The sequence below is a fragment of the Condylura cristata genome, unplaced genomic scaffold (genome assembly GCF_000260355.1).
Source record: "Condylura cristata isolate star-nosed mole 26May11 unplaced genomic scaffold, ConCri1.0 scaffold00011, whole genome shotgun sequence".
NCBI lineage: Eukaryota > Metazoa > Chordata > Mammalia > Eulipotyphla > Talpidae > Condylura > Condylura cristata.
The window spans coordinates 10686358-10703037 of NW_004567112.1; the positions used below are offsets into that span (position 1 = coordinate 10686358).

The 16680-nt window shown below is 47.7% G+C and overlaps 1 protein-coding gene across 1 annotated transcript; it reads right to left on the bottom strand.

Moving 5' to 3' along the window:
- Positions 1 to 306: 306 nt before the first annotated feature.
- Positions 307 to 15428, bottom strand: TECTB (tectorin beta). Its single transcript, XM_004680438.1, has 10 exons — positions 15353 to 15428; positions 15052 to 15242; positions 13677 to 13819; positions 13499 to 13571; positions 8290 to 8393; positions 8037 to 8120; positions 4637 to 4799; positions 3149 to 3221; positions 2074 to 2106; positions 307 to 356 (listed from the first exon to the last, which is right to left on the bottom strand). Exons 1-10 carry the CDS (start codon positions 15426 to 15428, stop codon positions 307 to 309), a joined length of 990 nt encoding a protein of 329 aa, XP_004680495.1.
- Positions 15429 to 16680: the final 1252 nt, after the last annotated feature.

Genomic DNA, 16680 nt, shown 5'->3' on the forward strand with positions numbered 1-16680 from the left:
CCCAGTCCTTGCTACGTCTCACAGCACCCATGACACCAGCTTCCTCTGGTGACTGTGGCTGTCCCCGGGCAACTGCAGTGCACCTGCTATAGGTTCTAAGATCCACAGGAAGGAACAAGGGAAGTAGAGACCAAAGGAAAACAATCACCGAAATTCCCCCAAATCACTGAACATGAATTTGGCAAAGCTTTAGTCTCTGCTGCCCAACAACACGGTCTCCTGCTTGTTCTGTTCTTTGGGCAGCAAATGAACCGAGGAGCTAGTTGGTCCTGGGAGGAAGAGTGGCCGCTGCCCGCCAGCCCTCTCCTATAGCACCGCACGCATCCCCAGCATCACGACCAAGTGGTAGAGGACATCTGTGGAGCAGGGGGGACAGGAGACAGAATTGTTCTATGAGGAGCCAGGATAACTCAACAAGAATCAACAAAAGTCAGCTCAAGGGAATCAAGCAGGTTGCCATGAATCTCTGCACATTGTATACAAAGTCTTTTCTGTTCCCGCTTTCAGTCTCTGTACCTCACTTTAGCAGTTCAGAGAGCCCAGCAGATAAGCCTGGTGTGGACCCTGACAAGTGGACACCTGAGCTTCACTACCAGAGGGATGGCATTTCATGGTGGGGCTTTCACTGTCGAACTTCCTTTAGAAATGAGAATTGGGCCCTCCCTGGTGGCGCAGTGGGTTAGGACGCAGCATTGCAAGCTAGCCGCAGCCGCTTCAGTGCTAGTTCGATCCCCGCCCTGGAGCTGACCCACATGGCAGACCTCTCCTGACCCGCCCCTGCTCCCCTCAGTAGTGTACTTTGTCGATCTGCCTGTTCTGCTCCCCACTCTGTCTCTGGTGAATCCTTACACCGCCCCTGCACCTCTGGCCTGTACCCTAGTTCTGTATGCACAAATAAATCAATCTAAAAAACAAAAGAAAGTGGCCCTCCCTGGTGGCGCAGCAGGTTAAAGCACAACACTGAGAAGCTTAAGCCACTTCAGCATGAGTTCGATCCCCGCCTGCCCCGGAGGTGACCACATGGCGCAGCAGACCTCTCCTGACCCGCCCACTGCTCCCCTCAGCAGTGTACTTAGTCGATCTGTCTGTTCTGCTTCCCCCTCTGTCTCTGGTGAATCCTCTCACCCTCCACATGTCTGGCCTGTACCCCAGTTCTGTACGAATGAATAAATAAATCTTAAAAAAAAAAAAACGAAAGAAAGAAAGAAAGAAAGGAATGAGAATCTAGGAGTGGGAACTTAAAAAAAGCCGCTTTGCATGATTTCCGCTCCTTGCGAAAGCAAAGTGAACACCTGTGAATGTGTTGCGATCGAGAACAGCTTTCCCCCTCTCCTTGTGCTGCTGCCTTTTGCCACCGTTCAGGTAGGATCTGGGGTGACAGTTGAAAGTTTTCTTCTGTGAGCTTCCCTGGCTCTTCTCTCTCCATTGCCCACCTCCACCCCCCACAGACCACACAAATCAGGAAGTGAAGAGGCTTCCGGCTTTGCAGCAGTAGCCGGGCAGTCTGGAATAGTGCCCTGGGCAGTCAGTAATTACAGCTGATCCTTCCTGATGCTGGCTGGGTGCTGGGCATTGCTTGGCCCCCTGCGTCGTAATATTTAATTCATACAACAGCTGCATGTGATAGGGCAGTTATTAGCCCAGCTATGTCATCGGAAGGGCAAGCGAGTCTAAGTTCTCTGTTGATGAAGGGTAGAGTTATAGCAGGGACTCAGAGCTCCTTGTGGGTTGAGCAGCGTGTTGAAGTCACATTCACTAAGTGCAGGAATCTGAGCAGAGTCACCTGCTGATGTTTAGCTGCGGGACTTTGCTTTGGGAAGTGAGCTCCAATTTTGTTTCATCCAATTTACTGAGGCCCCCCTCAACCTTGAGAGCTCAGGGGCTGACTCCAGAGAGACCTTTCGACTTCCACCCTCTGTCTCACTCAGGTGTGCTGTAAGGTGTGACTAATTCCTAAACTCTTTGCTGGGGCCAAAGGTAAGCTGCATTAGAGACATTCATCCACATGATGAAAGCGCCACTCCCTGGTGCTTTTAAATGAGAGTATTTCCCACAAGTGTGTCTTTTCCTTACCTGAGAAGCTGGAGAGACTGGAAACTGCCCTGCCTGTAAAGTGTAAAAAGAGGGAATGCAGAAGGTGTAAGCAAATTTGTGGAAAGAGAAGGCTACATCTTTGGTTCTAAACACATACCTGACGGTCCCCCACGATGAACCCAGGGTCCCAGATGTGTTTGGGACAGCGTGCATAGGGGTTTGCAAAGGCTTCATCTCACCCCATTTTCACCTGGGCTTTAAGGCAGCCAGGGGTTGGTGAACTTTCTGGAAAGGGTCAGAGAGAAAATGCTTCCGGCTAGGGGCCAGCTGATCTCAAGTGCTGCTAATTGAGGCTGTCTTTGTGGTGTGAGAGCAGCTGTGGATGCTCCCCCAAACCAATTCATTGTCACTACAGCTGGAATTTCATGTGTCATGAAATTTTGTTCTTCTGATTTTATTTATTTATTTTTTCATCATGCTAAAGGGTAAAAACTGATGAAAGCTTGCAGACCACACAAAATCAGATAGCAGCTGGAGTTCGACCTTCAGGCCTGTAGTTCTTGAAAGTCCTCTAAAGGAGAGCTACGGAACTCTCAGACTTCACCCACGTATTGCTCACCTCAGGTCACTCTTAAAGGTGACCCTAAGAGTCTCCCCTAAGGCACTGGTAGGCGTCTCCTTTGTCTTAGCCTCCCCATCTCTTCCCAGCCTTCCCCACCCCCACGATTAACAGGCCGCACCCCTCCCTGTCACTTAACAGCTCCTTGCTGAACAGTGCATTCTGGGGGTGCTCCTGTGTTCCAGAAACCCAGCTGCCTTCTGCAGGCCCAGCTTTGGCTGCCTGAAGTTTGTTGACCCAGGCTGGACATTGCCAGCACTTTAGTTTTCTATTGTTATCCCTGACTGACTGCAGGCTCCAGAGTGAGCACTTCCTCATTCTTTAGGGGCACAGGAACTTAGGCTGCAGAGAGCTTTCCTGGGTTATCAACAAACCTGAACTCCCTGAGCTACACCCCTCTACCCCAGGGGAACCTGAAGGCTCTGTCCACAGGCACAGCTGGTTTGGCAACTCGTAAAATGCTCAAGCCCAGGCGAGGGAACCCCAGAGGCTTACTGGGCAGGGAGAACTCCACCACCAGGATGCCCCCTGTCTGGTCCCGGAAAAGCCGCTTGCGCTTGTCACAGGTCTGGAAGTGCAGAGAGGTGAGGGGTGGGCAGGTGAGGGGGTGGATGTGAGGGGCAGAGAGGTGAGGGGTGGGCAGGTGAGGGGGTGGATGTGAGGGGTGGAGAGGTGAGGGGTGAGGAGTGGAAAAGTAGGAGGGGTGGGGAGGGGGGAGGGGAAGGCCGGGAAGTTGGGGTGAGAAGGGAACACAGGACAGCAAAGAGAGATAAACATTAAAACTCCATGTCACAAATGTGTGCAGTCAAAGTTTTCAGTCCATAGATACTCTTAGTAACCTCACATTTTTTATAACCCAAAGGGACTTTTTTATCCCTTCTTCAACATGAGAACGGGAAGCAAACCATGAACTCTTCAAGCTGGATGTCTGACCGGCTGAGCTCCCTGCATGAGGGAGGTGGGGGCCCCATGTCCTTCGCTAGAAGTACAGCCGTGGCTACCTGTGACACCACCATGATGTGAGAAGTGGGTCCTTAAAAACGTGTTCTGGTTCATTTTCTGCCCCTCCCCCCTCAGAGGGCCGAGAATGATTCTCCATCAATTGTGCAGTCTCTGCTTCTTTCCTTTCCCTATTTGTGCTTGTGAGTGGCCATTTTCTGGCCAAATGAATCAAAAGAGACAGACTGTGGGCTGATTTCTGTTGGTCCCACAGGCTGCGAGCTAGCTATCTTCATCAGGAACACTCCCCTCTCATGGGGTTTCTGCTCCAAACAGACCAGAGGAGGTGACAGCTTGGGATTGAGCTTGGGCAGTGTGGTTCTCAAATCTGAGGGTGCCTCGGAATCCCTAAAAGGCTTAGGAATGGGTTCAGAAATTTGCCTCCCTAACAATTCACTATGTGTGCTGATTGATTGTGCAGGATTTCTTGGTGGCCATACATGGGGGAACGGATTCTGACTGAGCTATACCTGCAGGTCTGCCAGCTGGAGTCACCGTCCTCTTACCAGGGCAGCTGTGACCTCTGTCGGGAACTGTGGTAGCATCTCCCTGGTCCATCTCAAGTCCCAGATGTAGACCCTTGGGCTGCCTAGTGAGCCACTGAACATAACTACTTTTTTGACTTCCTGCAAAAGCCTATTGTTACTACCTATATTTTTAATTTCCCTGGCGCTTTGAAGTTGTTCATAACATTTCCTTGTCTGTCATCACTTTCATTGCACCTAATATTGCTGTCTGACAAGGGAGTCTGATCACTGCTTATCTTTCACCACTCTACCTTTAAAGAGCAGAAAAGCAGTCTCCAGTGGTTAAGTGACAGGTCCACGTAGCTTGTTGGTGGCACAGTGGGCAGGTGCCTGTACCCCTTTCCCCTAGAATGCCCTCAGCACACACCCACACTGGCATGGTGACTATTCCCCAGCTAAAAATACAGCTTCTCAAATACCGGCCCCCTGGGGTAACATCGTGCATGAGGGGGCTCACCACGGGGCAGGAGAGCTTCTCGCTGTCACAAATGAATGTCTCACAGTGTAGCCACACCTTCGAGAGTTTGGGGATGTTCTGGAACCGGAAGGCATTAAACTGGAAGGTGGCTCGGTGATCCTTCCCGTTGTCATGCACGAGGACTGTCTCGTCAGTGGGGCAGCTGAAACACGGGTGGGGGGGGAGGGCGGAGAGAGAACATCACAAAGCTGAACAAAGGTGGGGTCTCTGAGGCAAATTCATATACAGCAACAGCCTCCTGGACGTCCCCTTAGTGGGCTGTCCTCCCACACCTCACTGACCCTCAAGCGCTGAGGTCACCTTGAGAAGCTACGAGAAAGGTGTGGACACCCCCATTCTACAAGCAGGAGCAGCTGCGGGGGACCAGAGAAGCCGAGACACCACATGCTTGTGCCTAAGAAGCACAATCCCTCTAGCGAAAGCCCTGAGGGCTAGGAGAGAGCAGGCTGAGTCCCCTTCAGGTTGAGGGCAAAGAGCCCAGAGGCCCAGCACACCAGGCCTTTCTGGGCATCTCAAGATTTTGCCATTAGGATTGGAATTCAGCCTGGTACTGCTCAAATGCCACGTCTTTCTTTGTCACGCTGTGATTGTGCTGTGATAGGAGACAAAGTGACTGGAAGGGTACTATCTAATTGTCACTGGCTGTTGGCAACAACCAATGGTGACATGGTGGACAGTTTATTTTCTCTTCTTCGTATCTTTATGTATTTTCCATTCTCTATGGGAAAGTAATCTTGGGAAGTCCCAAGGTCACAGCTGGTAGTAAAAGAAGAAAGGGTAATACAGATGGATAGGGGTGTCCGAGACAGGGTTTCTCAGCCGGGGGAGGGGGTGTCACTCTGGGCGTGGTGGGTGTCATGACAGAGGGAGGTGCTACAGGTATCTGGGGAGTGGGGCCCAGGGTGCTATGGAACACCCCGCAATGCACAGAGAAGCAAGGTTAACTCGGAGGGTCAGCGAGTGAAATAAGGAGCGAGCACGGGGCTTCCTCTCTGGACCAGGGGTCAGAAACTGGGCTGTGTGGCGGCCTCAGCGCACTGTCGGAACCAGAGGCATTTTTCCGAGTTGTGAAACAAGACTCTTGCAGGACTGTTTGGTCAACAAACCCGACATCCTTGTATGAACTCAAAATGCGAGTCCTTAAAATAGCTCCTTGAGGGTGAGGTGGCCAAGGCCTGGTGTCAGCAATGGAAAATAATGTAAACAGAGCTCTGTGGGGCTCGAGCCAAGTCCTGGGCAGGCCCGTGATGCCTCTGCCCCTCGCTGCCAGGTCTCTCTACAGCCCACAGGGAGATCTTCACGCCATCACCACTGGACTCTCTTTCCCCACCGCAAACTAAAATTCCTTCTATTTAATCTCTCCAAGCACTTCTGAAAACCAGGTTTTTCCTCAGAAAGGCCCAGGGAATCTTTTGAAGCCAACGGTGGGTGGGAGGCTGTGGTCACGGGCCAGCTCATCCTCCCCTTTGCTAATGAACCTGGTGCCTGTCTCTCCAGCCTCACGGAGCTACTTCAAGCAGGCAGAATATGGAAGTAGCTTGGGGTTTCTTCCATTTGGCTGTGCTCTGTGTTGTCCTGAAACTTCCCCAGGGTCTGATGGTAATTCAGGACCTGGAGGTCAAGAATTTATCCCATAATCTCCTTGAAGTCATCTGACTGCACCTTGTCGACAGAGCCTAAGTCAGTCATTCAGTGACAGAAGTGCAGTGAGCACCCAGACCCAGCTCCCCTTTCGCAGGGAGCTCTGGGAGTTCTCATGTGGCTGTGCTGACCTGTCTTCCCAGGCTGCTCGGGCCATGGCGCTGCCTCCCTTCAACCTGCTCAGCCGTTCCCATACTAGCTGGAGGCTTTGGGCAAGTTTCTAGACCTGTCTATGCCTCGGTTTTCTCATATATAAAATCATGATTTTTATGGGCCTTCCTGGTGGTGCAGGGGTTAAAGTCTCAGTGCTATTAAGCTATTGCCAGCCATAGGGGTGTGGGTTCAATCCCCAGCCAGGGAACTGACCCATATGGTGCAGCAGACCCCATCCTGTCTGGCCCACTGCTCCCCTCAGCAATGTGTTTCCACAGAGCTGCCGGTTCTGCTCCCCACTCTGTCTCTGGTGAATCCTTTCTCTCTGGCCTACACCCCAGTTCTTCTAGACATAAATAAATAAAAGTAAACCTTTAAATATAGATACTTAAAACAAATAAAAACATGCTTATGAATACCATGTATGTTATGGGGGGTGGTGTTAAAGAAATTTAAATGAATGGTTGTAAAGCGCCTGGAATGTGTTTGGTATGTTATGTAAGTATGTCAGTGTTGGTTAAATAAAATAAAGGTCTAGAGTGGCTCCCCTTATTAGCTAATCATCTTTGTCCCCACCCCAATGTTGATACAGCCTGAAGGGTTCGGTGACAACACAGGCTCCCTGGTTTCTGCTCTGGGGAATGGTCTCTTCCGGGCTTATTGTCCATTGTGTGTGGCTAATGCCCACGGCTCTCGTCTAGTCAGCCGCCAACATTATAACTCCAAGTACTTGCAAGCAGTTGTCAGTGTCATCTCAGTGGTCATGGGAACTCAAGGAGAATCCAAACTCCTTCTTCCAGAAACCCCTTCTCCAACAGTCAGCAGTCAACAATCCCTTCACCTTTGTAATCCCCGGCTTAATACAAATCCATGTTGGTCACCTATTCCTCAGATGCCTTCTGTCCTTCCCTCCACCCCAAAGCCAACTGGTTGCTAAATATTTATCCCTGCCCCTCCCTTGGGTGACCTTTCCATTTACTTGGCTACAGCCTGTCAGGTCTTATCTCTCCTGTTGGAGGCACAGTGCAACCCTGGTCTCCAATCTGGTCTTTCCAGCTCCCATGTACTATTTCTAAGACACCTACACCACCCAGATTCGTCTTTCAAGGGTGCAACCCCAGTACTTTAGTTCTCTCCTAAAAAATTATACGTGCTCCTCATTATCTACTGAATTAATATAAAAGCAATATTATTTTAATCAATTGGCTACTATGTGCTATGCTTTTTACATGAATTATCTAATATAATACCACCAGGGGTCTGGAGTAAGACTGACTGGATTTGAACCTTGGCCATTTACCCATGAACACACATGCACACGCATGCTCACATGTACGAGCACACACACGATGTGACAGTGTCTAATCCTCCCGTGCCTCAGTTTCCTCTTATGTAAATGGGGTGACAGTAATAATACCTACCTGTTGTGAGGCAAATGCTCTCAGAGCAGTACCTGGTACTTAGTCTAGTCCTCAGCCTGGAAGACAGAGCCTGTCACCAACAGGTTCACCTCTTCCTTCCAAGCCTGCCTGAGCCAGAGAGCCTGGTCGGCATGTTCCCACTCCTCACTCCAGAGTGAACCTACCCCTTGTTGATGAGTTGCCACTGCAAGGGGTACATGAAGTCGGCCGAAGGTGTGGCCCAACAGCTGTTCAAAACCACTTTAAACCTGGAAATAAAGCAGAGCCAGAGAACCCAGTGTTGTAGAATTATCTGGCAAGCACAAAGTCTCTTGGTTGGTCCTCCCCCCCCCCCACTTTGTATTTAAAAATAATAACACAGAGGGAAAATACTCACCTTTGTATTTAAAAATAATAACACAGAGGGAAAATACTCACCTAACACTTAACCCTTTGGCTTCTACGCCTGCAAACAGATCTGAGCCAATTTCAGATGTCTCCAGGACAAAAGGAGCTTCTTTCTTCATGGAGAACTTGGCATTCTTTGGAAGGAAATTGACAAAGGGTATTATGACCTCTTAGACGGAGCAGTTAGGCCTGACAGGAGCAGGTGACCTAGGTTGGAATGGGCTACACATCAACCCACAGGCACGAGGTGCTCCAGGATGAGTGAGGCTGTCCCCCAAGATGCTGTGTAGTTTCCACGCGAATGAGAAACAGGATTTGGTTGACGGGAGAAAACAAATGGAATCCAGGGGTGCTGAGCACAAAAGCAGAGGGATCAAACACCCCGCTCAATCTGCTCCCTTCTGCTATTTGCTGAGCTGAGTCCAGCCTGGGCTGAAAAGTCTGCTCAGATCCTAACATATCAGTGGCGACCACAGCAACCTGTTGGTTGTGTAGCATGTGCTAGGAGTTGCTTTCTGTATTGGGAGAGTCTCTCTAGTGGGAGAGTCTGTATTTGAGACCTACCAGTGCCTAAAACAAAAATCTCTCTTTCTACTCTCCTGTATTCTAGCAAGGGGGACAGGTAAGAGACAACTTATACAGGAGGTAAATTATTTAGTAGGTTAGAATAGAATGTCGTGTGCTATAAAAGCAAACTTCAGTGCAGTATAAGGTGGGCTGGGTCTTTTGAGGAGAGGCCAGCTGCAGTTTTAAATGCAGTGCTTGGGGACTGTCCTGAGGGTGTGACATCTGAGAAGAGGCTTGGGGCAGGTGAGGAAGGGAGCAGTTACGGGCCTCCAGGGAAGAGTGTGTCAGCCTAGGCAATGTCCCTGGGGTGAGTCTGACTGGCCGGCAGCAAGGAGGCCAGAGTGGCTAGAATATGGGTGAGCAAAGGTCAGGCAGAGGGTGTGAGGCCATGGAGGGGTGTTGGAAGCTGGAGATAAAGTTAGAGAGTCATAGGGCCGACCCAGAGGCTTTGGCCTTGGCTTGAAGTGTAGTAGGGCCCATCATAGCATTTCACAGCAGCTTCTGCCACTGATCTGGCATGCCCGGCCTTCACTTGCCATCTTCCTCAGGCCATTCTGGGTGAGCTATTAGGAGTAATAGTGTTTGCAGGGATTTACCCAAAGGAGGCTGAATTCTCCATTCTTGAATCTTGGGCCCATTCGACTCTACTTACAACCATTAACTACACTTCACTTGAGACTTCAGAGACAACAGCATCACGATAGAAAGGGTCCTGGGCTACTAATATGGGGTACACTAGAGGCAAGACAGCCTTTGGGGTCTCATTTCCCTATTACCAAATGGGAGTAATTCCTGCCTTCTCCTACCTTGAAGATGATTTTAACTAATTGAAATATAAAATTAGGTGAGAGTATTAGTTAAAAGACTGTGTTCACAGTCTTGGAGATGGGCAAAACTGAACAGTCAGTGGGAGCCAGGAGATCTCATTAAAATGACCTTTAACCTCCCCGGGGTCAAGTTCAGAACAGATGGCCAGGCCTAGAGCCATCTTCAGGGACTCTGCCATTATTTTAGTGACTGCAGGCAGAGCCAGCCCTCCCTGATTCAGTCATTATAAGTCAGTGTTTTCCTCCCCATCTGTCAGCTCCCTGCACCTCTTAGTTGCAAAAATGAAGCAAAAATTTTTATTCCTGAGTTTTCAGCTTAACATGCATGTTGAAGAGGTAGATTTGTACCTTCTGTTCCATGCTATTGTCTGAGATTTGCCATAATTCAACAGACTGTTTCCAATTGTGGACCTAACTCTGGAGTCACAATGCAAGCCCCTAATCTATCTAGAGAATCTTCTTCCTCTCTCAGAGGCCAGCAGCAAATACTTATAATATTGGGAGAATGTCCCTACTGGCGGAGAAGCCTGGCCTGAAGAGTGGAACCTGCATCATCAATTCAGTTTCTCAAATAAAACACTTTTAATGGTCATTTTCTCTGTATCTCATCTGACAGCTAAGGAAATTTCCCCCCGCTTGCTTCCTATATATCAGGAACAGTAGAGATCTATTTCCAGGTAGCTAGAAACAGAAAGGATCACACGAACTACTCAATCATCAAAAGGATGGAAGACATTGAAAAATCAAGCCATTCGGTTTTCTTTATCTACCAAAAGATTGAATCACAACTAGCTAGGATGGGTGTATCTAGTTTAAAAGCAGTTTGTGTGAGAAAGATCTGGGAGCTGCCTTTGCTTACAGTGCAACATCAGACTGTGGTGAAGGAAAAATGGCCCTTAAGTTTTTTAGAACCAAAAAAGTCACCTCGAACTCATTGGTCTGATGAGGTCTAGAGTGTCACATTTCTCTTCTGGGCTCCCCTTTTTAATATGGGCACTGACCAACTGTTCATCTTCTGAGAAAAGTGAGGAGGGTGATAAATGGGCACCGAGGCAAGGTGTTTGGCTTGGAAGGACAATCTTGAGATGGCTGAAGAACTACCAGCAAGATCATCACAGGGTATTATTTCAGAAAACAGAACCAGGACCCACGGGGCAGCGTTCAGATTGTCAGATTCCATTGATGGTCAGAAAATAAGAAGGTTCAACTTGCCACATTCCCTGGAAGAGTGAGGCACCTACCCTTCAGCAATAATGCAAAAGTGTTTCTGGTTTTGCGTGGAAGATAAAGGTTAACCACCTCTGAGGCTTGTTCTGACTTTGGAGAGCTGTGATTTTTGGTCTCTCTTACTGTTTTTTTTTTATTTTTTTATTTTTGTATTTGTCCATCTAGCTAAGCAGAACCTTTTCAATGAATGAAAGTGAGTCTCATCTCACACTAACGTTGATGCCCAGCTCTAGCAAGATAATGACAGGCACTTTAAATGAGGTCAGGTCCACCATCCTGAGAATGACAACCTTTTCTGACACTTACCTTGTGCCAGGCACTGTGCTAAGTGCCTCCAAAGAATTATTTCATCTCAGCGTCCTCACAGATCTAAGCGAGAAGCGCTGCTACTTCCCCTCTTTAACAATGTACCTGGGGGGCCAAGGGAGGTTAACTGACTTGCCCAAGGTCACACAGCTAGTGACCAGCAGAGCAAGGTTTAACTGGCGACAAGGTTGCTTCAGCAAGCTGACCTCCTTCCTTTATTTTGGGTAGGGAGTCAAAATAACTTTTCACTAAGAACACCAACCATGGCGGGAGTGAGTGGGAGAAGAAAGAAGCCTGGGGGTTTGGAGCTCAGCATTTGGAGTTCTCAGAATTCTAAGCAATTAGCAGAGCAGTGATGCCATTGTGCAATCTAGGGCACAGCTCTGTCTCTGGTAATTTGATGGAAATATATGCAGGGAGCAGCCCTTGCTTCAGAAACACACAAGAATGCTCTCAAAGCGGAAGAAGTGGGGAGAAGAAAAATGCCAACCGTGGGTCAGGCATAGGAAACCAAGTCCATGGTGGGAATATTAATCGGTGCAAAAATCTCTATTGTAACATCAGAGTCCCCTCTTTGCTGAGGTCCTTTTCTCCTGAAAGTGTCTTGGGGGACCCCTTGGGAGTCTTAGCCTCATTTCCAGAACAGTTCAAGGAAGCCTACTGTTACGTCTGTCTAGTTCAGAGAATGGCCTGGGAGATGCCAAGGACACGCCTCTTTCTTCTTTCCCATTTTTTCCTTTAAAACATTCTAAGATTTGCTAGTTATGTCAAAAAACTTGTTCAACATGACTGATGTTTTTTGATATTGTGGCTGATGATTTTTGACAACCCTGGTGTCTTTCCATTTCCTGATGTCATAAACCCCTTATAGGAGCCTATCTATCATTTTACTTGCTTAAAACAACAGTCACACACTTCCTGGTAGGGATGTAGAGTTAAACCAGCCTTTGCTCAGGATGCTCCTGAGACTGAGGTCAGTGTGCGAAGCCCTTATCCTTTCTGGACAACTTTATCAGCTGCTACAGTGATCCTGCCAATGTCCATGACTTGGTAGTCCCTGCTCTATGAATCTCCCTGATGACAGGTCAAGGAGCTATACATGATTCATTTCCTCAGGACTCAGCCTCTAGTGATGTGTGGCCAGGGGTAGGTGTAGATTTTGTGGGACCCTGTAGCTTGTATAACTCAGAGAGCCCTCTTTAATAACAAAAGGAATCAAAATGTTGTAGACAAAACTGGACACAGCACTGGAAAGGCACCCGTGCAACTAAGAGGTCATGAAACTTAAGGTTCTTTCCGAGTAGTAAATGTGCCCCAGAGATCAAGATTAGGTGATCTGGGTCCAGACCGGGTATAGCTCTCAACTACCTGCTGGATCTTGGACAGATCATTTGCTTCTTCTGGGCTTTAGAGCCTCATCTGTAGGTGGACTAGCTTATTCTACAATCCCATCTAACTCTAATCTTCTAAGTGCAGCAAAACTAATAGCCCCCAGGGAGCTGGAAATGCAAGTTCAAAGAGATCATGGTGAGTAGTATCCCAGGTAGTACAGTTGTTTGTTGTGTGAAGTGAATGGGTTGGGCATAGTGTCTGCTGAGGATATCGCCCAGTTCCCATGTCCTATGTAAAGGTTTCTATTTCTGTCTGCATCTTCCTCTACCAGCTGGGTTACTCCCAGAAGCTTCAGGATTAAAGACAACCCCCCCCCTCTTCTCAACAGGGGGAAACTGGGCCAGGGGATACTGACTGTGATGTTTCTCTGGCACACTTTATTATGAGACACCAAAATGTGCCTTTGGCTTCAATGTCAACCTAGGCAGCCAAATTTGACAGCAAGGAAGCCCACTAATGGAGGGATTTTGGAGGCCAAAGAACTAGACAGCAGAGGCCAACCCTAATCCCCTTGGCCATACCACTCACTACTTTGTGTCCAGTGTTTTAATATGTTCTGGATCTTAAATGTAAATTTCCAGAGTGGACTGCAAGCTAATCTTGATGAAGAGTTAGACAACGGCTGTCATATGGACCTTCAGCAACCCACAGGGTTTCTCTTGCCTTAATTTTTCTTATCAGTAAGATGAGAAGATTGATCTTATAGCTCTGTAGCACTTCTCAACTTTTCTAACTTTTCTAAATCTGACTTTCTGCTGTAGCTAGTCTTTAAAAGAGGTTTAAAGCTGGACACAAGCTTACATCTCCAATTGAATTCAAGAATGAGGATCTGCATCGTCTCAGTGAAGAACTAATCCTGAAGCAGTACCCCAACATCTGGAAAGGTCTCAGAGCAGAAATGGGGCCTGGAAACCACTTACAGTGTAGAAGTTGAGAGACAATTGGCTTTCAAATGTGCCCATGCTCCCATTCTTCACGTGGACGGTGGCCACTCTGAAAAGGGGAGAGAATTTTGCATAAGGACTGAAACATGCCTGGTTGACAGGGACTGCAGAACACAGACAAGCAGCCAGCCCTCCACCCAGCAGAGCAACTTACCTCTGGTCAAAGGCAGCCTGGTTCACCAAGTAGGTGGAATGGTAGGTGCAGGAGAAGGAGTAGTTGACAGGCTGGTTCTTCACGATCACCTGGCTGTCATTGGAAACGATGTGGCTATAGAAGTGGTAGATGGGGGGCTTGTACTGGAGAAAGGAAGAAGGCAGTTAGGGTAGCCCCACGTCCCCAAGATGGGAATGAGGATTCTGGAAAAGATGGAAGAAGATGGTGTAGAAAAAGCCCAGTGGGGAGATGAGTGTCTCCATTGACAGTAGCACTTATCTTTTCTTTTAACCTGTGGGTGAGTTGATCATATTTGTAGAGTCGTTGAGACGGTTCAACAAGGCTTATTGACAATAATCTCAGTTTAATGATGTATGCTTAAAATAAATCCATATCCTGTTGTACTTCTAATCAGAAAGAAATGACCCAAGAATCTCTGTTCCTCAGTGTCAACGTTTTACTTCTTTCCCAAGTCGTCTTAAGTGACTGCCTTTGCTCAGCTCCCTTTTCCAGACTGTCACTGATTACTTTGATTTTTCCTTCTTCCAATCCTGAGCACTTTTTCTAGCTCTTCCCCCTGACTTGGACTCTGAAGTTACAGAGTATTGGAGCCAGAAGGGCTCTTGAACATCCACTTAAGAAGTGACCTACCTGTGACACACAAATAATTCTTAGTTCACTTTACCAGAATTTCCAGAGATAGTCTTTGTTAATTATGCCTTTGACTCTTCGCACTAAATCTCTATTACTTTGTAGGGACTTGAGGTCTCATTTTCTGAGACCCAGCAGATTACAATCTGGCAGAGGAATACTAGATTTCAGCAAGAGCATCAGAAGACTCTCTCCCTTCATAACTACACCCCTCTACTTCTGTGATCCTCAACCAATGATTTTATTGGGATTTCTCTGTTTTATCAGGATGCTTGAAAAGAGGCTGTCTGTCATTCATTTTAGTTCTGATTTCCTGTCCTGGATCATTCACAAGACCCAATTATGAGTGGGACTACTCTTTGGTCACTCCTTTAAAGTAAATACCATTCAAAATGCACTTTGTGGCCCCTTCAAAGTCTTGGGCACGGGGTGTCTCATCCACCCAACCCAAGACGTACTCAGAACCTGAAATAGGTAAAGGTAGGAAATATGCTTTGCTTACTCACAGAAGGTGATTTATCTGTTTCCAGTAACAAATTAAGAAAATAAAACTCAAATCCAAAGAGAGACATCAAAACCAAGCAGAGGAGAAGAAACTGAGTATCATTAACATCACAGAAAATAAGAACCAGAATTGATTCTTCCAAAGAAATTGGAAAACTCTTAATCTTTTTCAGGCAGACAGCAGACCTCGTAGTGATTCCCAGCGTGTGTCTGGACTTACCTCAGACTGAGTTCCACAATAGGACTTGTTTTTAGGTGACAAATCTGGGATAACAAATTGATAGTAACCTCCTTCGTGGACCCCATTGTAACACAGCCCTCCAAGTGCCAGTTGGTGCACTTCCCATCCATAGGGACACTCGGGGATCTTGGTGATGATGGTTTTGGGGTAACAAAATACAAGAATGACATCTGGAAAGATGTGAAATCAGGTAGGGCATTCATATTAGAACACAGGGCTCTAGCCACATTTAAAGATACAGTTTGTTAAAACGCCTTTCCGAGGCTGGCCGGGGGTGTACCTGCTTTGTTCGGTGTGCATGATCTCGCAGATGCTCTCACGAAGATGGCCAGCAGGAGAAAGGCCCGCGTCACCATGGCTGCTCAGAACCCGGCCAAACAGAGCTGGGCCAAGTCTCCCTGGTCCTGCCAGGGCCGAGCCTCAGGCTAGATCAGAAACACGCGTGAGAAGTTAACACCAAGGGCGAGAACGAAGCCGCACACTCGGTCATGGGGTTGGGGGTGGATTCCAAGGGAGCTCGGTAATGGTCTTCCCCGGCGCTAACGGGTCCCCATCTGCACCCAGACACAGAGTGGGCCTCACCGCTGGGAGTGTCGGGGCCACGGGAGGGTGTTCAGGTGCCTGCCCGGTCCATCCTGTCTGCCTCTGGGTGCTGCTTCCAGAATCGCTGGCCCTAGTTCTAACTCGAATTTATACAGGCCCACGTTGTAAAAGAAACCGGCTGCAGATAAATCACAAAGAACTCACATTATCCACAGTGGGGGGAAAAGGGAGGGGGGGCTTGGTCCGTAATCTGAAGGGAAGCTCAGGGAAGCTCAGTTACGGCCACTGGAGTCTCATTTCTTTGACTTTACAGAGTTGGAAAACCCTTTTTGTTAACCGCTCCAGCCAAGATCAGGGGGAAGAAAATGGAATTTTTCCTCTCTCCTACAAAAAATAGCTGATGGGAGACAAACTAATTTCCTCACAGTTCTCGAAGATAATTTTCTTACCTTCTTTGCTTTATTTCTTGTTTGAGTAGCTAAATTATAAATGCAGAAGACTCAAGTTCAACAGGGTGACATCTGATATGAAAACCAAAATGGGTTATTTGTGTTCATGCAGACATGTTAAGGCTTTTTATTCTAGTATTTTCTAATCAGCTCTGAGCTTCTAGAGTATCACCCTGTAGTTAATCTTAAACGTCACCACTTTTGATGAACGGTCTCCAGGCTTCTAAAGTTTTGTTAGTTTCCTAACAAAACACTGGAAGAGGGAACATTGGAAGAAGGATAGGCAATCTTATATTAATCCATTAGCACAAACAAGATTTCACTGCAAACACAACAGATAAAATGCTATTTCTGGTACATTTCCAAAGTTGGTACCTGTGATTTTTTTAGCACCCAAAAAATGCAAGAATGAAAAATAGGGTATGTTTTGATTTTTGTTCTTAGAGGAAACAGACCCTTATCAGTCAGATGAGTGAATATTGTACAGAAGGTGCTGCGTGAAGCCCTCTGAGACAGAGGGAGGAAGTATGGAAAAGCATCGGCTTTGCATGGGAGTTTATAAGGTAGCGGTAACACTGAATTACTTACAGTGTAGAAGTTGAGAGACAATTGGCTT